The 27,430-nt window shown below is 40.1% G+C and overlaps 3 protein-coding genes across 3 annotated transcripts in view; 2 read left to right on the top strand and 1 right to left on the bottom strand.

The window, feature by feature from the left end:
* Positions 1-192: 192 nt before the first annotated feature.
* On the bottom strand, positions 193-6,830 carry LOC308089383 (transcription factor BTF3). The gene is made up of 6 exons (XM_080434071.1): positions 6,767-6,830; positions 5,210-5,278; positions 5,007-5,120; positions 3,989-4,190; positions 3,496-3,555; positions 193-562 (listed from the first exon to the last, which is right to left on the bottom strand). The coding sequence occupies exons 2-6, from the start codon at positions 5,276-5,278 to the stop codon at positions 516-518; spliced, it is 492 nt and encodes a 163-aa protein (XP_080290197.1). The 5' UTR covers positions 6,767-6,830; the 3' UTR covers positions 193-515.
* A 1,015-nt stretch (positions 6,831-7,845) lies between these two features.
* On the top strand, positions 7,846-18,526 carry utp15 (UTP15 small subunit processome component). Its single transcript, XM_080432863.1, has 12 exons — positions 7,846-8,115; positions 9,126-9,245; positions 9,358-9,450; positions 10,362-10,546; positions 11,324-11,502; positions 13,915-14,040; positions 14,170-14,305; positions 14,650-14,734; positions 16,233-16,388; positions 16,703-16,804; positions 17,297-17,430; positions 17,542-18,526. Exons 2-12 carry the CDS (start codon positions 9,156-9,158, stop codon positions 17,840-17,842), a joined length of 1,587 nt encoding a protein of 528 aa, XP_080288989.1. The 5' UTR covers positions 7,846-8,115; positions 9,126-9,155; the 3' UTR covers positions 17,843-18,526.
* A 1,066-nt stretch (positions 18,527-19,592) lies between these two features.
* LOC308087895 (rho guanine nucleotide exchange factor 28-like) overlaps positions 19,593-27,430 on the top strand; it is a 72,684-nt gene continuing 64,846 nt past the window's right edge. The window contains exons 1-5 of the mRNA XM_080432126.1: positions 19,593-19,938; positions 21,637-21,669; positions 23,899-24,040; positions 25,213-25,322; positions 25,824-26,010. Of these exons, the coding sequence (XP_080288252.1) occupies positions 21,637-21,669; positions 23,899-24,040; positions 25,213-25,322; positions 25,824-26,010 (472 nt within the window). The 5' untranslated portion in view covers positions 19,593-19,938. The remainder of the gene's footprint in view (positions 19,939-21,636; positions 21,670-23,898; positions 24,041-25,212; positions 25,323-25,823; positions 26,011-27,430) is intronic.

The following is a 27,430-nucleotide window of genomic DNA, read 5'->3' as shown; positions in this document are numbered from 1 at the left end:
ACCATAGGCAAAGACTTGTGCGCTGTATGATGGTCATCATTTATTTAACTCAAGACTATTTATCTCAAGACCCTCCTAACCCATGGTGAACCCTTAACGCAATATGTGCCATGTAATTGTTTTCTTGTGTGTGCCATTATTAGCTATCAAAATCCATTAACATTCTAAGCTAAAAATTAAAAAAAAGACACATTTGTGACTTTTATGTAATCTTTATTACAAGTATAATTCCACCAATACACGATTTGTTGGTATTGTAACACAGGAGAGGCAATGCAAGGAAGAAAATGGTCATGTTATTGGTACAACAGAACAAGGCAAATCAGACAAAATGGCAAGTAAAGGCTGCCATGAGTATATTTCATCTCATGTTATTTGTATCGGCCTAATAGTCAAGAAGGACTTTTACATGTAGCCATAGCCATAAGGAAGACAAACGGTTATAAAATAAAAGCTGTTTTTGTGAGAGAAGCGTATGTCAAGAAGAGCCTTGAGAAGGTTTCTGATGTTCTTTGTCAGTTTGCCTCGTCCTTAGATGCCTCGTCAAAGTTCTCAACAAGATCTAAAAATAAACAGAGACAGAGGGGTTAAGAGTGGAAGAGTAAATACAAAAATGTTAGAAAAGAAAGGGGGGAATAAGAAACAATTCAGATGAATTAATGATTTGTCTCATGATAAGCCTATGTGGCCAAAATAACAAATATTGACATTCATTGCAAAAAAAAATTTGCCAATCAACAATTGACTACAGGTTTGTGACCCACCAGACCTTGAGAAATGTTATGTCCAGTGGCATCCCCAGGATTTACATTTAGGGCAGGCGAGATTTTTCGACCGCCCCGCCCCCCCCCCCCCCTCTATTACCCCCAAAAAAGACATTTCAACTCAATCGAAAATCGGCGATCGAAAACCGGCGAAAGTGGCTGTTTTCAAGATGTATTGGCCATTATCTCTGGAAGAGAAGGTCCAACTTGCTCAGTTCAAAGCTTGTTGGATGCGTGACTTTGAGGTCATTAACACATTAACCGCCAAGACCGTAGTCCTACGGGCCGTTAAATCCAACTGTTAAGCGCCGAGACCGTAGCCCTACGGGCTGTGGTGCTTTTCCCTTTTTTTCAATTCTTTTTTTTCAATTTTCCAGGGGGACCATTTTCAGTGTAACACCACCCGAAATCGACCGGAAGTGCGATCACGTTTTTTGTTTCCCGTCTGCCTTCATTCTAAGTCGTACACAAAAAGCCCTGTAAAAGCTGTACAGGACATGTAGTTTTTCATCCTCGCATTTCCCATGTTAACATAAACGATCAGAACTCAAACATGGCGGCTCCGTTTGACACGCGGTCTCGACGAGTAGACACCAGGACATGTGCCCGTTGTTTACAAACAATGGATCGGGCAATCTAAAGGATTTTAACGGGGCCTATGGCGACCTGAAAAAAACAAAAAACAACAATAAAACCTTGGCACTGGTGAGTACATTATGAGATTAGCCCTTGGCGGTGGATGTGTTAAGCACACTTTTCGGGTTATTTGGGTTTTTTAGGGGAGGCGAGATCTTAGTTGGGCAGGCGACCGACTGCCCTGCCTCTACAGTGGGTACGCCACTGGTTATGTCTGAAACCAAAGTGATACCGAGGGCTAATAGCTTCTGGTACATTGAAAGTCTTTTTCAACATAGTTAGACTTCTGCAAGGACTCAATGTTATTGATCCTTATAGATCATAGAAATCATACTTTGGCATAACTCAACAAAAACCAAGAGAAATATAAGTACATCCTTAAAACCTTCATCCTATCTAACGCCTACAATCTGAAGATGGCACACTAAACGGTGCAAATAATGAGAGCTTGTCTCAATCATTTGAAACTTGTTTTAGTTGCTGTTGACTTGTCTAGTAATGCAGAGATCAAACGTTTGAAATACTGTTGATGCCCATGTGCCTGGTAGGGGGTTCAATGCTATTTCCAAGGTATTTGAAGTGAACCATTCCACTGTCCAAAAGATTATCTATAGAGAATATTTCTAACTACTGTAAATCTCCTCAGGCCAGCCCATCTGACAGAGTGCAACAGCTGATGGTAAGATTGAGAATTCACCCCCGGGTAACACCAAGGGATGTACAGGTGAATCTGGACTTAATCATGTCAAAGTGTAGGAGTCATTGGTGAAATGAAAACATGAGCAGAGGAGAAGCTTGTGTGCGCCTATCATTTTTATTTGTATTAATAAACCATCATAAAGAGACTGCACACATTTTTTTTATCTCAGGAAGAAATAAATAGGAGTTTCGCTGGACAACACTTGGGTGAAGAACGGCAGCATGAAACCAAGGTTTAATTATTTAGCCTCAATTCCAGGTGCCATGTTTGGCAAAAACCTAAAACCGCCTTTGAAAAAATAACCTCATACCAACTGAATAATTTATATCTTCTAAATGGGGACAACAGCAACTATTGAAACTTGGGGTGCACTTATTTTTCCTCATGAGGAAACTCTAGTCATTTTAGCTGAATAAATAATGGTGGTGGGAGTATGGTTTGGGGCTGCTTAGCTGCCCCTGGTCAGCCTGTCATCACAAATTCATCGATTAAGTCCTCACTCTACCAGAGAACATGGGACCATCAACCAGAAATATTAAACTGATTCGTAAGAGGACCTTGCAACATTACAATGACTCGAAACATTCAAGCATTCACAAAACAAATTTAAAGTTAAAGCCCAGATCTAATTTCCAATAGAAATGAGAACACTTGAATCAGACAGTAACGTTACATGCCAGAAAACCCTCAGTCATCACAAAGTTGGAGTTCTGTACTGAAGAGTGGATTCAAATCCCTTCCAGTTGATGTTAAGTGACTGATACCAGGATAAAAGAAACATACGTATCTTCCAAAGGGGCCAATGCCAACTACTGAAACATGAGGTGTATTATTTTTTACTCATGAGCAAACTCTTCATTTTTTTAAAATACCCCCACAGTGACTGACTGACTGGTGGATAGAACAGGTTGTCAGAATTATTGAGATCATCATAATGTTCAGTCGATGGATCACTCAAGTAATCATCACTCAACCTGTTAAATGTTCTCTTCTAAATCTAACAGAGCATTTTGTCCAACAGAGGTAGACAACTGGCAAAGACTCTCTTCATTTTTGCTGAATAAATGATGGCAAAGAACAATCTTCCAATGTTATTTGTTAAATTAGATAATTAACCGTCAACAGTGATTCAATGAGGATTATAGGTTTCCACAAGCCTATAACTATGTTGAACAAGACAAAAAAAGCTTCATGTAAAGAAAACGCAAACCCATTGGATTCAGACATGCCATATTCTCTAGAGCGCTCTACTCTCATTCTAAAATTCTACAGATTTTGATGGAGCTGCAGGGACATAAAAAATTTACTCCAAAAAAAAACTCAAAATAGTCTTGGGTAAAAAAAAGTTGACTTGTTCTTTCTACTGAAAAAACAAACAAAAATGTCTTTACTAACCTGGAACATCGTCGTCATCCTCCTCTTCAGCAGCAACCATTGGGGCTTTAATCTCTCCAACTATAAGGGAAAACACAGTAATATCCAATGTGAGCATTGGTGAGGATCACCTAATAATAATAATAATTCAGTTTATATTGCACTTTACATTTGAAACAAATCTCAAAGTGCTACAGTACAGAATAAAAACATTTGCATAAAAACAACAAATCTTTAAAAAAAAAGGGGGGCAAAAAACAACAACTAGGAGGTAAAAACAGAGTAGCAAACCGAATGCTTTATTTGTCTACTAGACAAAACAACAGTTTTCAACCTCTTTTCTCTTCACTCATTTTTTTTGGCCTGTCTTAGAGCTGAAATTCCCAAGAGCCATTTAACAAAAAGCTCTAGGTATTGGAAGACTCTAAGCTTGATCTTGCATCCTTTCTTGTCCCAGAGACCAAGGTTAGCAACTGGGGGGTTTAAAAGGATGCTACAATTGTGTGCCTCTAACCTGGTCTAGGAAGGCTCTCTGCTAATCTCCTTAGGCTGGTGAGACTGTCAGCTCCTAGCTGGTTGAGGATTCCTGGTAACATCTCTGTGAGCTGCTTATTCTCAGCGTGCCCTGTAATAGTGAACGTGTTGGCAGCCAGAGAAGCCTGAACTTTGGGGTTGTTGAAGTGGATCACTGTTCCCTGGTTTGTGAACATGTTCACCTGTGGTAACAAAATGGGAGGGGGAGACAGAGAAGAAGTTGGGGTCAAATATGACAACAAAATAGACCACCTAAAATCTATGATGGTGACAAGTAGGGATGATCCTCTGTTACGATTGTTTTCAAATCAAATCCTTCATTATTATGTAATGTCCTCTTATCTTTATCTGACACAATCTCTAACAAGTGCTAGATTGTAGTCCCAAAACCAGTAAGTGTAATTTGTAATTAAAGAAATCCATTGGAAATCTGCAGTGGGAAACCATAGTGGGAGTAACTTCTGGGTTGACCTACAAAAAGACGTCATCCCTGTAGCACTCTCTCACAGCATGTGAATAAAATATATTAAATTCAAGATTTCTCTAACAAGTGATTGTGTAAACAAAATGTAAAATAAAAATACATATTTTTGTCAGCGGCCTTTGGCTGACTGACTGACTGGTGGATAGAACAGGTTGTCAGAATTATTGAGATCATCATAATGTTCAGTCGATGGATCACTCAAGTAATCATCACTCAACCTGTTAAATGTTCTCTTCTAAATCTAACAGAGCATTTTGTCCAACAGAGGTAGACAACTGGCAAAGACAAACGTACATTAAGTAAGAAGGAAAAAGCTCGAAGAGACATTACCAATAGAGGGGGTGGTGAAATGCAAAGACCTTCAGCACTCTCTCACAGCATGTGAATAAAATATATTAAATTAAAGATTTCTCTAGCAAGTGATTGTGTAAACAAAATGTAAAATAAAAATATATATTTTTGTCAGCGGCCTTTGGCAGAGAATATACTGCACTCGACAGATGCTATACTTTACCTCCTCGATGCCAGAGATGTTATTGACTCCTAGTTTCTTGAGGGAGAACTGCAGTTTCTTGTCATCTGCTGTAGCTGTTCTGTGCACCACCTTCTTCTTTCTGCGGGCGGACCCCTGTGAAAAACGACAGTTAACAGTTAATAAGACGATGTGTGAAATCCATTGACAACTAATGACAAAGACCATGTTGTTTCATCACATACCTTTCCGCCTATGCGAACCTGCGCCTGCAGTTTGGCAAGCTTCTCCTGGTTCATTATCGTCTCCTTCATCTGTCACCCAAACAGTATAGAAGAAACAAACAGAAATTAGTGTTACTACTTGTTACTGCTGGTTTAACACCGCAGATTTAAAAAAACAAAAAAAAGAAGAATCAATAACTTTGTTACAACTGATCATGGACAGGATCATGACTAATATGATTATTTCTAAAGCCATGGTATGGTTGCAGTTTCAGCGTCATTTTGATTTAAAAACATTGAGTTTAAATACCCCCACAGTGACTGACTGACTGGTGGATAGAACAGGTTGTCAGAATTATTGAGATCATCATAATGTTCAGTCGATGGATCACTCAAGTAATCATCACTCAACCTGTTAAATGTTCTCTTCTAAATCTAACAGAGCATTTTGTCCAACAGAGGTAGACAACTGGCAAGGACAAACGTACATTCAGTAAGAAGGAAAAAGCTCAAAGACACATTACCAATAGAGGGGGGGTGAAATGCAAAGACCTTTTCACTCTCACTCTCTTGTTCAGTATCAGCCTTGCTCGGCAAAGACGCCCAAGAATGCACAGCTGTCCCATGGACCCATGTTGTCTAAAATAGCTGCAGTGCACACCACTGTTCTGCTCATCTATCCAGTTCAGCACAAAAACCAGTGTGACACTGACAAGACAACCAAGCCCTGTTTCATATCGATCTGGTGGCTACAGAGTACAGACTAGAGTAGACTTTAGTCTAGTCTGTAGCCACCAGATCGACACCACATAACCACTGCTTTAATCATTAGAGCAGTGGTTCTCAAGTGGATTTCAGGGACTCTCTAGGTTCCTTTAAGCCAAGGGGGTCTAAATTGACCCTTGCAAGTCTGTAACTCTGAGAGTATACAAATGGAACCAAATGGACCAGTTGGTCCCATTTGTATACTGTCAGAGTTAAGGGGAGACCTTGAAATTTAAAAGTTGGACTAGAGCCAAACGTTGACCATATCTGATCTGTCTCCAACGGACCTCTGGATCTCTGGGTGGAAGTTTACAGGACCCCAATGGAAACAAGCCAATGAATGAAGCCATAGTGCTTTCTTGAGTTTAATCATTTTAGCATCCTTTTGTATAGAACTGTACTTGTCTGTGCTTTTGCAAACTGTTACTAAAGTATTCAATCAATCAATGGTTGTATCAAGGCTACAGGTTGACATCTGGGATATATAATGTTGTACTGAAGACGTGCTGTAGTGTAGTGTGTGTCAAATGAAATCTATGCAAACATGATCACAGACCATCGTCGTTCAAGAGGAACAGAACAAAACAGAATGAGGAAACGTGCCCTGAACATGTTGAGTGACAAAATGTTGCTGGACAGGTTAGCATGCTGCTAACAGCTAACACAAGGCCCCTACAGTGTGTGGGATGACTATACGAGTAGGCCCCATCACCTTTTATCAATACTGGGAAACATACACAGTATGTAGCGTAGGAGAGCAAAGCATAGCGGCTCACATTAAGCGATATAAAGTGTTATTCACTGGGCTCTGACCTGGGAGGTGTAAAACACGCGGGTTACACAGTGGGTGGAAGCTGGGAGAAAGGAAGGAGAACAGCGCTGCCAGGTTTTGTGAGATAAATAAGCAACCAGGTCTAAGAAAACAAGCCCAAAAGAAGCTACTTTGGGCCATATGAGCAATTTCAATCTATTTATTTAAAAATAAAAATGTACACATTTTAACAACATAAATCTGTTACGGGGCTCCCTGGCACAAAACAATTTCAGATATTATTTTTCAGATATAGCCCATGTCATGAAAATGTTTGAGAACCACTGGTTTAGACCATAGACAGTAACAACATTAGGAAGCAATCCCAAATAAGCAACTATTATTATTATTATTATTATTATTATTATTATTATTATTGTTATTATTACTACCTTAGAAACGAGCCCAACAAACCGCAACCACCAATACCAAGCGACTTCACAGAAAAACAAGCCCAAAGTCGCTTATAATTAGCCGACATGGCAACGCTGAAGGAGAGTCGGAAGTGACGCAATAAAAATAAATCATACTTACCCGTTATATTATACCTCTATGTACTTATCTTATCATACACCCACGACCGCACCCAATATATGTAATACACGATGTGTTGGTATTGTAACACAGGAGAGGCAATATCATACACCCACGACGGGTAAAAAAAAAGACACTCAGCAATTTATTATTGGTTTCAACAGCTACATTTCTCACTCCACTAGCATGGCGGTGTGTTTTGGTCGCGCGAGGGCGCTGTTGTCACATCACATCTCGACATGTAGCCAGCATCTTCTTCTTTCAGCGTTGCCATGTCTGCTTATTGTAAGCGACTTTGGGCCTTTTTGTCTGTGAAGTCGCTTGTAAATAAATATTGCTAGTTGCGGGTTGCGTTTTTTGGGGCTTGTTTCTAAAGTGTAGTTGCTTATTTGGGCCAGTGGTTCTCAAACATTTTCATGTCAAGGTAGATCTGCTATTTTCAAATAGCCAATGTATTATGTTTAAAAGGGCGAAGGGTTCGCTTCTATTGGGGTTGTCTTCATAAACCTGGTTGGCTTATTTCTCTCACACAATCTGGCAACATTGGTACTTCCATCATGGCGTCCTCCTGTACGGCTGGCGTGAGACAACGTGATAAGCCATTTAAATGAAGAACAACTTTTGTTCATTTTTTGATCAAATAACGAAACTCCCTTTTAAAGCCAGTCATAGATATTGCTACTCAGATTCCTTCCTCAAGAAAGTCACGTTCTGTCGGTGAGAGAAGCGTCCGAAGTGGATGTAGTTGCTGAACCATGTGTTAGCTTAGCTGGCTAGCTAAGTGCTGCTGAAGGGAACACGCTTGCAGATTCTTGTGGTATGTTATGTTGTACTCACATACACTTATGTTGACGTGTATCTATATGTTGAGCTCTAAATGATCGAATACGTTGATTTAGAGTTTACAAATGTAACAAAATTGACTCATAAATGTCTAAATGATCGAAGAAGTCCACTTAAAGTTTACAAAATGGATCCATAAGTGTCTAAATGATTGAATACGTTCACTAAAAGTTTTCAAATGTAACAAAATTGACTCATAAATGTCTAAATGATCGAAGAAGTCCACTTAAAGTTTTCAAATGTAACAAAATGGACCCATAAGTGTCGACTTATATCGATGAATTGAATACACAGGACCTCAATGAAAACAAGCCATAGTGCTTTCTTGGGTTTAATCCTTTTAGCATCCTTTTGTATAGAACTGCACTCTCTGTACTTTATTTTTTGGCAAACTGTTAGTAAAGTATTCAATCAATCAATCAACTGTGGTTACATTTGCCACAACAAGCCATGCTGGCCTGTATGGGGGCTTGACATTTTTGTCAATTCTATTTGCCATGGACATACAAATATCACCACTGAAACAGACTTGGCCCTAAATGTATACTACTAGTGCTGTGTGGAGGTCCTCAAAGTGGGTTGAGGGACCTATTGGGGTTCCTTGAGTTGAGGGTGGTCCAAATGGACCATTATAGGTCTGCAACTCTGGGAGTGTACAAATGGAACAGGTCCATTTGGTTACATTTGTACACTCAGCGTTATGGGGGTCCTTGAAAATAAAAAGTTTGAGAACACTGTACTGGTGGACTCCTAATGTGCCATACACGGTGTCATAGTAAATCAGTGTCATACATATTCTGAGGAAACTAAATCTAAAAATGTTGCCACGGACACATGTGTCCGTGTATGGATGGACATCTTGATGACCCCTGATTTGTACCCTCCCGATGTTAAAAATGGATCAATGATTTTACTGTGTAATCTAATCGATTTCTTGTTTCTCGTGTACAGTATGTGGCTTACTTTTAAACATTTTTGTGACAGATAAGATCGTCAGTAACATTTGGACCCGAAATGGCCTCCTTCAAACCTACGAAAATCCAAGTGTATCCCAAATTAGGAGAGAAGGTTACGCAGGATACGCTGTACTGGAAAAACTACAAGGTATGTCTGTTTTTACACAGTTTTAATAGTTGCCGTTGTCAATAAAAAGTTAGGATGTTGTGTTTAATCAATCTTTTAAATTAACTATGCTTTCTTGTTGCTCTTTTGACAGGCTCCAGTCCAGATAAAAGAGTATGGAGCAGTCACAAGCATTGACTATTCTCCATTGGCTCCACATAACTATGCTGTGACAGCATTCACAAGGGTGTGTTATTGGCATTCTTCATACATTTGGATTCATGTAATTTTCCTAGTGCAAAATGCTTATTTCTGATTAGCCCGTAGCTGGTTAATTTAAGATGCTTTGATTGATATATATTTATTTTATGAGACTTTACCTTGTGCTAAGAATAGTTTCTGGAATGCATAGTGTGAGTTGTCTCCTTAACCTGGAAAGTAAAAGACAGGTGTGTCTATGGCCATTAAACACTGCACGAGAATGCTACGCAAACCAAAGTCCTTGTTGTGGTGAATAATCTAAATAGTAGTCTTTAAGAGACAAGAAGGTGGCCGCACACACTGGTAGCCAAAGAGTAAAAATAAACCAGCGTTTCGGCAGGTAATTGCCTTCAGGGTATGATACCCTGAATTTGTCTTCTGCGCTTTGTCTTTGCCAGTTGTCTACCTCTGTTGGACAAGTGCTCTGTTGGAGGTAGAAGTGAACATTTAACGGGTTGAGTGATGATATTTTGAGTGATCCATCGACTGAACATTATGATGATCTCAATGATTCTGACAACCTGTTCTAAAAGAAACCAACGTTTCGGCAGGTAACTGCCTTCTTCAGGGCATGATACCCTGAAGAAGGCAGTTGCCTGCCCAAACGTTGTTTCTTTTTACTTATGGACGCAGGCACTTTGGCTACCAGTGTGTGCAGCCACCTTGTCTCTTGAAGACTACCATTTACATTAACCACTACTATATACCTCGTTCCACAACAAATTGCGGAAATTGACGATCAGATCTACAAGCTGACATTGTGAGCTTCAGATTCATTGCTATCATATACAATTTTATGCATGTAGTCTACTCCTACTATGTAAAGAACAGGGTAGACAGTGTTAAATCGTTTAGTGTGGGCATTATCTTACAAAAATGTTTTGTCCGACCTCTTAGATCCACATCTACGGGCCGTTCTCCCAGGAGCCTGTGAAATCATTTACAAAGTTCAAGGACACAGCGTATTGTGGGAGGTTCCGGTCCGATGGACAGCTGCTTGTGGCGGGATGTGAGGACTCAGTGGTGCGGCTGTTTGACGTCAGTGGCAAAGTGGCACTCAGGATGTTCAAAGGACACACAAAGTGAGTGTCCTATGACTTATGCTCATGTGCCAATTGTCACGTGCTTGTCCAGCTTAGAATCTAAAAAGCTGTCTTACAGCTGAATTTCTAATGAAAAAGCACTGCAACCTACAGTTCTTGGCCTCTGCGCATGTTCTATATCATGGTAGTGAAGCGCAAATGTAATGAACTACTGTATTTTGCATAGACTGTCCTCTCATATCTTACCAAACCTTCCGGGCAAATTTCCAGTTATAACTAATAGGCTTATTCCATGATACTTTTATTTTCAGATTTAATGAGTGACTGACAATAGAAGAAGAAAGGGGGTAGGGGGAGTCCCGCACACTGTCCTTCGCTTACAAAAAATGTATTGGCGAAGATGCAAAGTTTCGGTCACTCGAACCTTCATCAGGCATAAAGACTGACAATAGAACCTTGCGTGGCTTTTTAATCAGACTTTGGTGTTTGGACAACGTTTCTCAACACCTGTAGAGGTCTTGAAAAGGTCTTTGCATTTCACCACCCTCTCTATTGGTGACGTCTCTTAGAGCCTTTTCCTTCTTACTGTATGTACGTTTGTCTTTGCCAGTTGTCTACCTCTGTTAGACAAATGCTCTGTTAGATTTATAAGAGAACATTTAACAGGTTGAGTGATGATTACTTGAGTGATCCATCGACTGAACATTATGATGATCTCAATAATTCTGACAACCTGTTCTAGCCAGTATTCATATTCACTGGGGGTGGGGGCACAGAAGCAATAAAGATGACTTATATTTTCCCATTTCTTTCCAGGGCTGTTCATGTAACTGATTTCACCTCGGATCGTTATCAGATACTGACAGGGTCAGACGACTACACCTGTCGACTCTGGGACATCCCCAGCTCCACTGAGCTGACCTCATACAAAGAACATACAGATTACATCCGCTGTGGAACCACTAGCAAACTCAACAGGGATCTCTTTATCACTGGTAAGATGGACACATGCCCTGTTTGTGTGGCATTAATGCTGTATGAATATATTACAAAGGGGGAAACTTTTGGCCATAACACATCTGAACTCTATTTTGTCCCAACCTGCAGTATATTTGTTTTTATTAAGAGTGTTAAAAAGGGTTTAAACACTGAAAAAATATAACCAAAAGAAGACGTTGTGATGACTTATGCAAACAGAGGCTACATATCAACATTTCAGAGAAAGACGCATAAGACGGCCGTTTGTAGAAGCTGTTACAGGAATGACTATACCACACAAGCCAGCCTAAAAACATCCCTTTATTTTAGCCAGTTAAGGAAAAATACCCCCTTGTTTCTCTGTGCATTATGTTGTTGCAAAGACAGTTCAACTTTGGCATGGACGGGTGGTGTGTGCATACACTTCTCCCATACAGCTGCTCATCCCTCCTACTAGGCGCCATCTGTAAAGTCCTTAATGCAGCATGCAGCTTCCAACAACAACACAAGACCTTGTGATCATGTGTAGATCATCCACCTTCGGCAAGCGACACAGCTGGATTACTACATGTGCATAATAAAGCCTACTGCATTGAAGAGACTTGTTGAAGCTCGTTAAGCCTAATCCGGAAGTTTAACAAAGTACGGAGAGTAACTTAGTGTGACATTTTAAGTCCTTATACAGAGGTTAAAACAAGCCATAACAACCAAAGCAGTGACGCAGTGCCTTTGAAATAATTGAACAATTAAAGGGAGCCTCCGCACACTCAAAACTGTGAGAGAGAGAGGACCTTCTTCAGGCATAAAGCAATCAGTGAATATGACAGTATATGAAGGTTCAAGGTGATTGATGAAAGTGTCTCTCCTGTGACAAACATTTCAGTGACAAGTCATGGGAGTTTGTCCTACGGGTTGAGTGATGATTACTTGAGTGATCCATCGACTGAACATTATGATGATCTCGATAATTCTGACAACCTGTTATGTTGTAGTACGCTTAATTAAGTGTACAACAAAGCGTCCACTGAGACAGGAAACACCCAAAAAGTGAATATTTACAATGTAAACAAACTAAACGATAGACAAAATGCAATACAATGCAGACATCAGGCAGTAGCCATCATAAAGCAAAGAGCAAATGTGATTTATTTATAGTACAAGCCTCATCTAAACTCATCTAAAGAGGTTGTAGACTTTCTAGGGTATGGATCCAGTATGGATCCAGTATAGCTCTATCTGGCATAACCCCCTGTCAAAATCACCCCCTCTGAATCGTAATGTGTTCTATGCCCTGGAACCTAAGGGAGGAGAGTGATTATTGAAATGACAGGCTACAGGGTAGTTCACATCTTTTCTTATTGAACTTTTATGTTCACTGATACTTTGTTTGAGCGGAGGGATGGTTTTGCCTATATTTGTCACATGGGCATTTTAACAAATACGGCAATATTTTGTGTGTGACTAAAACCTACTAGAAATGTTTTCCCTGTTCTAGGAAAAACATTGGTTTTAAAGGTGTTGTGGCACTGACCACAGTTGCCACAGGGGTAATTTCCTGGTTTGAGGGCGGGCCAAAAAAGTCTGTTGTGGATGTTGCAATATGTTGGCTCTAACCAATTTGTCCCGTAAATTTGGTCCTCTTTTATTTCCCCTTTGAAATAACTGAAAGGCAACAGACTAGACTAGAGTGACATGATAAGGTACCAAGTGTTTCCTTATATTCGGTTTCGGCCAAGAATTTTCCTTTCGGTGCATCCTAAAACTCAAACTAGAGTTTTAGGATGTGGTTGAGTTTCCTGTATCTGTGGCATTGTGTGTAGGAGTTTAGTGATACTATTATCGGATTCATATAGGCTAAAATACTAGGCATCAGTGAAGCCTGCCAACGCTATGAACCAATGCTTTCCCGTCCACGCACATCTAACATTTTTCTTCTACGGTATGCTCGGGCTAGCTCTAAAGGTCATTACACTGGCGAATATACGCAAAATTCGGACTCGTTCCGAATAATTAAAAGATGCTTTTTCGCTCCATGGAAGCTTGCATTGACTTTATAAGGCTTAAAAAAAAAGTTTGCAAGGAGCTTTAGTCCAAAATGTTGGTGATTATCTTAATTTATTATTATTGTTATGTATTATACGTAGCATTCTACCACTTGTCGCTTGTTAACCAACTTGCAGACTTTTTGCAGAAGCAACATCAAGGAACAAACAAATGTAAAATGCTCATACTTGGTATTGGCAAAGGCAAGTGCTCGAAGATAAATTACTTATAATGAAAAATCTGTATTGGTGTGTTAAATTTTCAGTTTGAATTATCCCTTAAGTTGTGTGTAATTAAAGCATAATTACATGTATGATTTAAATGTTTTGGAAGGAGGGCTAGAAGGTCTTTGTCTTTGTAATTGACCGCTGATATTTGTGCTGTAGGTTCATACGACCACACATTGAAACTTTTTGATGGCAGAGTGGGTAAGAGTGTGATGACCATGGACCACGGCCAGCCAGTGGAGAGTGTTCTGCTGTATCCCTCAGAGGGTCTTCTAGTCTCAGCAGGTACTCGGCTTTTGAAAAATTGACAAGATTCCCCTTCTCACAACTCGCGATTCACTGCCTATTTTACACTCACTCAATCGAATTGTCTATTTAACAAAGCTGTGCCAATACTTGTTATTATGTGTTCAGGGGGCCGTTATGTGAAAGTGTGGGATCTGCTGAAAGGTGGTCGGCCTCTGGTGTCACTGAAGAACCACCATAAAACCGTGACCTGTTTGTGTCTCAGCAGCAACGGGCAGAGACTACTGTCTGCCTCACTGGACAGGTGCATGTTTGAAAAGCTTTTTTAATGGTCAACATCTACAGTATGTATTACATTTTTGGAATATTATTGAACATCTAGCCAAGGCTACTACTACTTGGTGGTGCGGGTTAGCTGAGGAGAAAGATTTCACCCATACGCTGGTCTGAGTGATTATACCTTGAGTGATCCATCTGAATTTACAAAAGATGACCTCGAACTGTATGACAACAGCCAGCATGTCTTATTTGTGCAAACCTAATAATGTACAACTTAAATTGTAGTTTATTACAATTTAATGGTCAACATCTACAGTATGTATTACATTTTTGGAATATTATTGAACATCTTTTTCTCCCTCCTTCCAGGCATGTGAAAGTGTACAACACAACGAACTATAAAGTGGTCCACAACTTTGACTACCCAGCCTCCATCCTTAGTCTGGGATTGGCTGTAAGAAACTACTCCTCTATGCATGAACATTTGTGGAAAATGTTAAAATGTTTTTTTGTTATTTTAGAGCTGTGTGCTCTGTTTTACCTCAAAATGGTGATTTACACAGTAGGCTTAACTGTAGTCACTGTTTCTTAGAATGTGGCTCACCCGTTTGAATTAACACATTTGTGATTGTGTTAAGGCCTCTACAGACCAAGCGGTCTTGTCTTGACTAACTACAACTACGTTGGGTGATCAGATTGAGTGACCTCTTTCATTTTAAAGTCGCTCCAAACACACCACACAGACTACTGCTGACAGTCAGCTGATTACGCCGTTCTGCACCTGCGTGAGAGGAAATAACTTACTTTCCTTGCCATACTGGGTGAATGATGAATAACGTTGTACCTCTTTTCCACCAAAATTAAGATTTTAAACATGGGAAAACTCCCATTAATAGGCAATTGACTCCTTTCCCTTTGTCATTAGACATGTATACCTTTCTGTTTTTGTTTCTGGCGTGGACAAAGTTTCCCAATATCCATATCTCAGAAAGGTCCCTGCAAGTCTTTCTATTGGTGTCTCTTAGAACCTTCATATATCCCTTTGTCGGTAGTCTGTCTTTTGTTGAATAAACGCTCTGTTGGTGTGTGTATGTGTATGTATATATATATATATATATATATATATATATATATATATATATATATATATATATATATATATATATATATATATATATATATATATATATATATATATATATATATATATATATATATATATATATATATATATATATATATATATATATATATATATATATAGAGAAGCCTGAAGGGAACATTCAACAGGTTGAGTGATGATTACTTGAGTGATCCATCGACTGAACATTGTGATGATCTCAATAATTCTGACAACCTGTTTATAGCCAGCAGTCAAATTCACCGGGGCACGCGCAAACAAATTATGATCCAAATATTTTGGCCATTTCTTCTCGAGGCTGTAAAAAGTCAAGATACCAAACTGACTTTGTCCTTACGAACTGACTATTTCGGTCAGGTGACATCTCACGTTTTATGTGTCACGTTCAACCCAGGTCATGTGTACAAAACTTGCAATGGGCCATATCTACAATTACAAAAAAGGATGTCTATCATCTTAACTATCGCAACGTTCTTCTGACAGAAATGAATGAGTTCCATAAAATAGCTGCGTTCGTGAAGTCTCTGCAAGTCTCTCTCGCACACCTACAGCCTCACTGTATTCCATCTCCGACACACAAACACTCTGCCTCACGCTTATCAATCTCGGGTGCGTGCTACCAAAATCATTTTTCTGGATACATTTTTAGGGGAAATAACTGCAGCAGATGGCGTACAAACTATGTCTTTGTCAGCCACTGATTCTCAACAACTGCAAGATGATACCTTTTGTGTGTAGAGGCCTTAAGGGAGGATGTGTTGAGCTTTGTTGTCGCACTTCATAAAACTAACAAATATGTTTGTCTCGTCAGCCTGGTGATCAGTCCATTGTTGTGGGGATGACCAACAGCGTTATGAGTGTCAAATACAGGAAAAGCCCTGAAGAGACAAAGGAAACCTCTGGCCAACAGAGGCGACGACCGGCATACCGCGTCTTTGTGAAGGGGAAGAACTACAACCCCAAACAGGCAAGGAGCCAAGGCTACTACTACTTGGTGGTGCGGGTTAGCTGAGGAGAAAGATTTGAGCCATACGCTGGTCTGAGTGATTATAACTTGAGTGATCCATCTGAATTTACAAAAGATGACCTCGAACTGTATGACAACAGCCTATACAACTTACATTTTAGCTTATACTTCAGCGTCAAAGTGTTGTGCTTGATGCTTTTTTTCACAGTTTAATTTATTTTGTTGCATGATTTTTGTCCAAACCATACATTAGGTGATTTTGGTCTTTTGCCACTTCATTGGGAATTCATTACTACTTCTCTTCTATTTTACAGGAGGACTACCTGGTCAGTAAACCAGTAAAACAACATTTGGCAAAGTTTGACAAGGAGCTGAAGCGTTTCAGTGTTTCCAAAGCTTTGGATACAGCCATGGAGGTACATTCCATCTGTATATTATGTTCACTATATTGTACATAATTCTTGATGTTGAAAGATTGTTGACCTAGGTTAGCTGAGGAGAAAGATTTGAGCCATACGCTGGTCTGAGTGATTATACCTTGAGTGATCCATCTGAATTTACAAAAGATGACCTCGAACTGTATGACAACAGCCAGCATGTCTTATTTGTGCAAACCTAATTATGTACAACTTAAATTGTAGTTTATACTTCAGCGTCAAAGTGTTGTGACCTAGATCTTCTGTGAAGTTAAGTGCAATGATATGGTAATTGATTCTTCTACTCTGGATTAGGAAACTGTCGTGTGTGTATGCAGCCATGATTTTGTATATACTTGGAAATGAGGGGGCATATAAGATTATTAGAAATCTTGATTCATCAACTTAACATTTCAGTGAATGGAAAAGTGCTGGTGGCATTGTTGTTCTAAAAGTGTGCACTAACTGAACGATGATCTGTTTTTCATGTAGTCTTGGACCAGATTTAAAAAGCCAGAGATACCGGTTGCTGTCATGAAAGAATTGGATCGAAGAGGGGTGTTGAAAAATGCTTTGGCAGGAAGGGAAGAACAGAAGCTCAGCCAGTTGCTCAGCTTCCTCATAGCGTGAGTCTTTTCTTAACCGTTATTTGCTCAACACAAAATCAAGTGGCCAGGCCGTACTTTGTCATGTGCTGGGTGATAAAAAATTTTTTTTTTTACTTTTCCATTTGACAGGTATTTGCTCGACCCAAGGTTTAGCCCCGTTCTCGTAATGGCAACTGAGATGATCCTGGATCTCTATCAGCCAGTGATCGGCCAGTCCCCGGTGGTAGACAGACAGCTGCTACGCCTGCAGGAGCTGCTAGAGAAAGAGCTGGAGTACGAGCAGGAACTCGTGGAGGTCCTAGGAATGTTAGACACATTGTTCACCTCGTCCCTGCCCAGGAAAGACGTGCCATGCCCAGGAATCGGCAGACCCAATGGCCTGGCACAAGCAGGCACAGGGGCTTCAGAGCCACAGCCCCAGGCTACCTAAAGGTCTCTGGGGTAGAGACCTGGTAACACTGATCTCCATAGGGGTAGTGAAGAGACTTTGGAACCTCTTTATGAGCTTCACTTCACCAAACAACAGACAAGTGACAAACTCATGATGCTACATGCCACTATGTGGACATTAAAGCCTGAACATGAAACCTTTTTATGTAGGACTTAAGAGACCAAAAACATGACACGAATGACATCCAATATTCTAGCTTTTGGTCTACGACGGTGGTTCTCAACCGGTTGGTCGATAGTGAAGGGACAATATAAGGACCTTTTTTAATACCTAGATAAAAGACCATTACTGCATCAAAAGTAATCTGCAAACTATACTTTAAAAACTGCAAACATTGGCCAAATTGTCAAATATAAGAAATGGGCAAAAAAAACAGAGTCAAACTAAATGTAATGCCTCAACTCTTACAATTCCAACTGCTTGTCAGGGTGGGGTCCCCAGTTCAAATATGATTATTTGGGGGTAAAGGTTGATAACCACTGGTCTATGAAACCAATAGGGCCAACACAGAATGTGTTCATATACATACAAATCTGAAGATGTTATTTTATTGGTCACGTAATATTTTTCACTGTAAATGTTTTGTCTGTGATATTTACTCTGTACTGGGGGGGGTGCAGGGTTTTCCATGTAAGAAGGCTGGAATAAATCTTATATTGAAAATTGTGAGTGGCGAGGCAAATTTGATTTAAATCACATTGTGAAGTTGGTCGAACGGGCAAGGCGCCAAAAAGTCCAGACTGTAGTTGGGTTGTATTTATTTTCCCCTAAAAACCATAAGTACTAATTATGCAGAATCTCCATACATTTTTCCAAATGTATAAACTCCTTTGACAATAGCAGATCTACAAGCCCGCTTTGCAACGCGTTGTGAGCTTGTAGATCGGCTAATTTCAAATTGCCAAAGTATATAATAGGTCTTTGAAGGGATTCATGTATGTTTTACAAAGTAACTAGTAATCAATGTTTTGAAATGATTGTGGTGGAGTACAAATTACAATATTTGCCTCTGAGATGTAATGGACTAAAAGTATTAAACTGGAAATACTCCAGTAAAGAATACCTCAACGTTGTACTTAAGTACAGTAGTTGAGTACATGTAATTAGTTACTTTCCACCACTGATTATATAGGCAGATTATAATGCATTACGTTTGCAAGCTATTCTTTCTCCAGGGGAGGTCGCTGTACCCTCAGAAATTCAAGATGGTGTACTTCCACAAGGGTAAAGTGAACTCAATTGACAGAATACAAGTCTTGCCCCAAAACACACTCGTCCCCACGGATTAAAGTTCTCAGTCGCCAAAACTGATTTCAGTCATTTGGATTCCATGGAAGCCTGCATGTCTTCTATGGATGCAAGTTGCGCAGCAAAAATAGCCGATCTACAAGCTGAGCTTGTAGAAAGGCTATTTTAAGATTGGAGCATTTGAAGTGGTCAAACTAGCAATATGTTCAGAAGCATCTCCCATAATATCTTAATCTTCTCGGATATTTCATATAAATGCAAAGGTTAAAGCCTGAATCTGTGATTTATTCACCTGGTTGGCAGTATGTAGAACAGCAGGAACAATATTACTAAAGCATCCTAATTTGACATTGTATTCATTGTTTAGGAATCGGCGCTAGTGTGTGTGGGGGATCCTTTCACACGGTTTCACAAATCGCACATTAGGACATTTTCAGTTGTGAGATTTAAACTAGCTTTATTCCATGCGGACCGCTTGAGAAAGAAGTGGGGGTGAGTGTGTTTTGGGGCGAGTCTTCCGGATACCATTCGACACACCTCCACCGAAGACCAAAGGATGCTTACTCAGTAAAGTGTGTCTGTCCTGCACTCCGAAGGCAGAAACTGTGAACACCAGAGGAAAAGAACAGATCAGCACTTTTTCCTGTTCCACGGGTTTTCTTTTCTTTTCTGGATTCGATGTCGATCCTAACGAATGAATAAACGGGCAATAATAAGTTGTGTTTTAGTGACTCAAGTTGTAAATGCGTGCCGTGTTTTCTTATCACAGTCAGATCCTTTAAGTCTATCGCCATCTGGACAGCGAAACATTTTCAAGGTAGGAGGAGGTAAGTCTGTCGAGAAGAAAAAACATTCTACACTTTAACGTTTTAATTCCCGGCAGGCATGTAGTTGTTGATGTTTTACTCTAGAGAACATTCAGATTAACCGTGAGCCTATTGTTGAACAAGAGCCTCTATGGTGGATGTAATTAACAATAAATAAGCTCTTATGATCCTAATAATTGATGTAGCCCATTACCAGTGATGTAAAGTAACTAAGTACATTTACGCAAGTACTGTACTTAAAGAGCACAGAAAGCAAAAGAAAACATTTCGAGTTTTTATTTTATTTTACTTTACTGGAGTATTTCCAGTTTTCAGTAATTTTACATCTACTCCACTAGTAGTAAATATTGTACTTTTACTCCACTACAATTATTTGGAAACTTTAGTTACTTGTTACTTAGTAGATTTTGATTATCATAACAAAACATACACATTACCCACGTGACTTCACCCCTAAATAAACTTCGGCCATTTGAAAATGGCGGATCTGTGTGAGCTTGTAGATCTGCTATTTTCAAAAGATTTTTTATACAATTTATACATTTGAAAACTTGTGCAACGGGATATTCCTCATAATGAGTACTTTCTATTTTTTGTACTAAGTACATTTTGATACCAATACTTTTACTCAAGTCAATTTTGAATTCCGGACTTTTACTTGTAACGGAGTATTTCTACATTGTGGAATTGATGCACTTCTTAATGCATTTTACCAAAGTTAACGATGGAACCGATGTGCGTCTCTCTCTCTCTCTCTCTCTCTGTATGAGAGAAATGGTTGTTATGGTTATGAAGACACATGTTGATGTGCTTGGACCTGTTTAGGAAGTGGTCACTGATAAGAAGCAGGCCAGTACAGCTGTCTGGACAAATACATTTCCCATGACAAGCCACAGACACGCGCTACCATCACTGGGACACATTACAATAGGCCCACGCCTAGGCTTTAGTAGGCTATATCAGTGGTTCTCAAACTTTTTTCATGCCAAGGACCCCCAAAATGATATGTATTTGGCCGCGGACACCCATCTAAAAAATATGTTGTTCCAGGGACCTCCAGAAGCAAAGATTTGAGTTACAAATGTTCGCTTTAAAAATATATATGTTCAAAGATTTGCACACATTTTCAAGATTTTTCAAAAAGAGCAGATCTACAAGCTCATAGCGCGGCACTCGGTGCCGCGCTATGAGCTTGTATATCTGCTATTTTTGAATAGCCAAAGTATAAAAGGTTAAAATGATTGTGACACTATATTACCACATTTTGCTGGGGACCCCCTGGAACCCCCCCAAGGACCCCTGGGGGTCCCCGGACCCCACTTTGAGAACCAATGCTTTAGTAGGCTATATCAAGACAAGACACGAATCTCCGTCATGAATGATCAGACGATGATCCCCATCTCATAATTGAGGTGTGTTCGTGTGCTTCTACAGAGTTGTGGCAAGAGATGGAAAATGGCGCTGACATCATTAAAGTAATTATGGACATACTAGGATCAAAGGATTCACTTGTTTCATCAGACTTTAATTAGCACTGATAATCCGGTTGGGATCAAAGCAGGAGGGCCCCAAAACCCCCCACAAATAGCCTAGTATAGGAAGTGGGAGAAATGTTTTTTGACACCAACACCAGTGAGTTCCTTGAATTCTTCATTGAAGTGTATTATATACAAAGGTATTTTTGTTTTTTGTTTGCAGATGGAGCTGAGCAGAAAGAAAGTGCCTCTGTATGTGAGTATTGCTGAAATTATCCACCATCAGTGGTGGAAAAAGTACTCAATTTCTTTACTTAAGTAAAAGTATCAATACTGCAAAAATACAAGTAAAAAGTCCAGAAATCAAAATTTACGAGTAAGAGTAAAAGTACAAAAGTATTGGTATCAAAATATACTTAAAGTACCAAAAGTAGAAAGTACTCATTATGCAAAATGTCCCATTTCACAAGTTTTCAAATGTATACAAATCTTTTGAAGATAGCAGATCTACAAGCTCACTGCGACGTGTTGTGAGCTTGTAGATCGGCTATTTTCAAATGACCAATTGGACTGAAGTACAGTACTTGAGTAAATGTACTTAGTTAGTTTATACCACTGTCCACCATCATATGGCTAAGTATAAATCAGGGTTCTATGTTCCCCGCTTTCCTAGGAGAGCGGGGAATATAGGACCTAACCTAAACCTAACCCTAACCATAACCTTAGTGGGGGAACATAGGTCCGGGGAACATAGGTATGACCCCTAAATCAGCATGGCTGGCAGTCATGTGGGACCATGAATTGCAATTATGTAACCTCAAACATTAGCCCTATCTCCCTGGAATATGTAGTCTTATGTATGTAGCCAGCATCTTTTATACCTGTCTTGGGTTCAATGAGTTCAACATCATCAAGACTGGAGAGTGAATGTTTCTGTTGTAGACTACTCAAATAGGCACTTGTTTGACTTTCATTATTCTTGAATTACACATCTACGGTTTTGCCTGGACTATTTGAGCATTAGATCTTATTCTCTAAGGAACAAAATAATGTTATCAATCAGCTTTTCAGAAAGCTCTACTTTTGTTTGACTAGTCAATCAATAACTGCTTTAATCACATTAGTGTTTTGCTGTTTTCTCTTTGTGTGCTTTTGAACTCACACAAGGGCGGAGGGAAAAAAAAAACTTTTATTATCCAACGATTATTTGATTTGTGATGTCTCCTGTCAGGTGGTGCATTTGAATAGACCTGTGGTCTGTGTGGCTAAGCTGTAGTCAAATAGAGGAGGATTGTGGTCAAGTGCCTCTTTGTTAGTTTGAGTCAGGGATCTAAAAGATGGAAGCAAATATTATCAAATAAAATATCAGCGACTGTGTGTGTACTCCTTTAAAGGGGGAATACCACTCATTTTTAACATTGAACTATGTCTTAAATACACCTTAGAGCTGCTGTGTGGAAATAAGAAAAAAGTAGTAGACATAGTTCAATGTTGAAAATGAGTGGTATTCCCCTTTAAAGAAAGGTCACAGGAAAACTCAACATTGTTGGTTGTGTATGTAGTTATTTGAATGCGAAATGCTTCTGCTGTGGTGTACTAGAGTCCAGTACAGTAGTATTACAGTACTGTGTGTGTGTGTGTGTGTGTGTGTGTGTGTGTGTGTGTGTGTGTGTGTGTGTGTGTGTGTGTGTGTGTGTGTGTGTGTGTGTGTGTGTGTGTGTGTGTGTGTGTGTGTGTGTGTGTGTGTTGAGGTTGTGGATGTTTTGCGGTTGTGGGGATGATAAAAGGATACACTTTTATTATGGTGAAATATGGTGACAAGCCAGCGTTTCAGGTCACAATTCTGAGGTTCTGTGATAGGATCCAGACGGAAAATGTTCTCACCTTCATGAGGAAGCTTATCATCCTGTCCCGTTTCTCTCAGAGCTGTGGTCTAAAACAGTTCCCAAACCTTTTAGCTCAACACGACCCAAACTAGTGAAAATAGCAGATCTACAAGCTCACAACGCGTCGCTTCACGCCGCGTTGTTAGCTTGTAGATCTGCTATTTTCACTACTTCTTAAACTTAAAAAATATATATATTTATGGAAGTTATTAGATGTTTTCATTTTATTTATGAAACACTTTTGAAAAATGTTTTAATTGTTTTTAATTGATGAAAAGTTATTATATATATATATATATTCTTTTATGTAGAAAACAGATTTACTCGGGACCCATAAAAAGTGTTTGGGAAAACAGTGGTCTAAAAGTGTTTCTATCTAGACTGCTAGGATCATGGTTGCAGGCACCAAGAAATTCCTGCTTTTATTGATTCGAAGGGGACGTTTTATTCCTGTTCTCCAGATGAATGCAGTACTGTGCAACTCCCTCAGAACCATATCATAGCCGTCTGACTCTCCTTTCAACACTGTAACCAATAGACAGCCTACTTATAGGACAACGTTTCTTCTCTCTCACCTTTCATTCGCTCATCTTCCCCAGGGCCAGGCGAAAGTGTTTGCGTTGCTGGAGGGCGTGGAGTCGCTGCCCGAGGACACGGAGGTCTTCGTCGTTCTGGAGGGGTCCACGCTTCTCCACGTCATAAGAGCTCAGAGCGATGTCATGCTCTGCTTCATGGTTCCCGGTATGTGGTCGTGTGTGAAACAGACACTGTCAATAAGACGCACACGCACGCACACACACATACACACACACACACACACACACACACACACAGTAAAACCGTTATCGTCAATTGACGGAAATAGGTGATTTACTTTGTTGTAGACGCTACTACACACGCACACACACACACACACACACACACACACACACGTGAGCGCACAGAATAAAATCTTCACTGGTATAATTGATGAAAATAGCCTATCTACATGGATGTAGATGCTAAGACACACACGCGTTGTCAGATTGTAGAGATCGGCTATTTTGGCGAGCAACATCCTCCGCACATGGAGTATAAATTAAGCATGAGAGTGGACCCCTCCATTTTCACACCGGGTGTTCAACTAACACAGAGTATTTTACTGTGTGTACATGCACATTTCACACACAAACTAAAATGATAACAGAACTGTACCAGCTTTCCTCTCCAGGAGAGAAACAGGCAGAGGTTTATAAACGGCTACAGTTTGTCAAGCTGAGCCAGGCTTGTAGCACCCCACCATGTACCCTCAACAGAGAATACCTCCTTAAAACGTGCTCTTAGTAGCTCTGCATTGTCGTATAGTTATCATTTATTTATCGACATAAGTTTTTCAGAAAACTCTTTAGGCTTTAGAGCATAGGTTTAGAACAGTGGTTCTCAAAAATAGCAGATATACAAGCTTGCATACGTCCGCTTTTTTTGATTTTTTTTAGAAAAATCGTTAACCCATTAAGACCGGGAACGCCTCTGTGTCACTTTAGATTTCTTTGGCTATTCAAAAATAGCAGATATACAAGCTCATAGCGCGGCACCGAGTGCCGCGCTATGAGCTTGTAGATCTGCTATTTTTGAAAAATCTTGAAAAAAAATGTTTTAGATTTTTTTCCAAAAACTGTTAAGATTTAGATTTTTTTTTAAAGAATCGCCTCAGGTCTTAATGGGTTAAAGTGTTTGAAAAAATCTGAATCATTTCTCTTCTGGGGGGGGGGGGGGGTCCCTGGAACAAAACATTTTCAGGTCTGCGGGCAAAATACATATCAATTTGGGGGTCCATTTGGGGTACGCAAAGGTTTGAGAACTATCAGGAGGACACAAAGTGTGTTTGCCTTTGGTGTGGTGTGATGACCTCATTTCCTGCCGGGTCTGTTTAGGACACAACCTGGCCGAGGTGGTGTCCGTCCAGGCTTACCTGTGCTCTGAAGCCACGCCCCTTACCTGGGTGGGAGGGTCTACCTTGGAGTACATCCAAGACAACGCGCAGGTAGGATCAATTACTGCAATGTATTAATACTGCAATGTTCATCAATGATCATTTTAAAAGTCCGGAATTCTAAATGTACTTGAGTTAAAAAAAAAGTACAGAAGTATTGGTATAAAAATGTACTTAAAGTACCAAAGGTTGAAAGTACTCATTATGCAGAAGGTCCCATTTCGCAAGTTTTCAAATGTAGAATCTTTTGACAGCTCACAATGCGACGCATTGTGAGCTAAACGCCTAAATTATAAATTGTGTGTTGACTTACATTCACATACCATACCCTAACCGTAACCATAATTGATCTAACATGAACCCATGCCATAACCTTATGAAACTGCGGTGAAATCAATTTGGCCATGCCAATTATGTCCCCAATTTGAGATGCCATCCCCAATCAAATGGTTCGTTCCAGAATGTTGCCTGCAGTTGAACAGGAACACATACACGCACACACACACACACGGCTATATTATAGCTAATTATCGGTGTCTGTTTTATTTCCAGGACCTGGCGGAGCACCTGGTGACCCACGGTCACCGCCTGAGCTCCACGGATCACAAGGAGCTGAGGTGCCTCTTCAACCTGGGCCAGGAGAGCTCTCGCTGGGCTATGGATCGCCGCGTGGCCCTGGCCATGGCCAACCTGGATATCCCTCACAGCTGGAATGTCCTGGGCAGCACCAGTGGAGAGGGTAGGGACCGGCTGTTATGGATCACTTTAACCCCTTTAAGACCGGGCGGGAACGCATCCGTGTCATTTTAAGATCTCTTTGGCTATCCAAAAATAGCAGATATACAAGCTTGTAGATCTGCTTTTTATTTATTTTTATCTTGAAAATGTGTGCAAATCTTTATATATATATATATATATATATATATATATATATATATATATATATATATACAGACAGACATTTTTTACTCCGATGTGTGCTTCTGGGGGTCCCTGGAACAACATATTTTGAGATGGGGTCCGCAGCCAAATACATATCATTTTGGGGGTCCTTGACATGGAAAAGTTGGAGAACCACTGATATAGCAACATATGTTTTTTTCAAAATAAGTGTAATAATAAATTCAAAGATTTTCAAAAAGGGGTCGCCCGCTGGCCTAGTAATTGCCAGGTTTGGCCAGTTCTATTCTGAAGAAGACAAACAGAAAAGTATGCACTGCTAATATACAAAAGCTTATGAACACAGGACTTCCCAAAAACCGTGAGCACAGATGACTTTCAAAGGCTCCTTTACCTTGTCATTGTCGGCAGTGGAAAATTGGACCCTTTCTGGTATCCAAGCAAGGTGAACTTTTCAACTTGCTCCTCCTGTTTTTCCTCCTCCTCCTCCTCTCCTTCTCCACGTCGTCCTCCATCACTCCCATTATACACGCTCACCGGGGTTTAGAACGGAAGTGACCGTGGTCACATGGTGTGCTTCTGTTAACTTCATCAACGCCATTTAACTAGCGTGTAATGTGGTTAATAGAGCTTCCCCATCTGGTAGAAGCCCCAGGTTATAGGCAGAGTTGAGTGTGTGTGTGTGTGTGCGTGTGTGCATGTGTGCGACGTGTGTGTGCGTGTGCGCCTGTGCGTGCGTAGGGTTTATGTGCTGGTCAATATGTTCATGAAATACCACTGTGTGTGTGTGTGTGTGTGTGTGTGTGTGCATGCGTTGAGTGGGTGTGTAGGCCACTAACGTAAATAACAAATCAGATTTAGTGATAATACAGTTATGGCAGTCTGTTTGGCTGCAGCGGCTCCCTATTGTTGTCTGGATATTACATTGCCTGTGACCTCATCACCGATGTGCCCGACCGTGCTGCTGCCCTCAGACCTTCAGTCAGTCAATCAGCGTTAAGTGTAGATTTATTTTATCAGTGACATTTCTTGGGAGTTTACTGGCAAGTGTTGATTGAAGAGTTTAAGCTCACTTGCAGAGCTGATATGACTGAAGAGCCAGTTTGACCACCAGCAGTGGTACATAAACTACTCATGTTTTGAAACGCTGGTATGGTTTTTATATCATTTAGTTTTGGTTATTTGGTGCTGGACTTTAGATTAACTTAGCTGGCACAGAATGTAACTGCAGAAAAACTGCAGATATCCTTACTAGGGAT

Source organism: Gymnoscopelus braueri (genome assembly GCF_963280865.1).
Source record: "Gymnoscopelus braueri genome assembly, chromosome: 7".
In the NCBI taxonomy this organism is placed as follows: domain Eukaryota; kingdom Metazoa; phylum Chordata; class Actinopteri; order Myctophiformes; family Myctophidae; genus Gymnoscopelus; species Gymnoscopelus braueri.
This window is presented reverse-complemented; position numbering and strand designations above follow the sequence as displayed.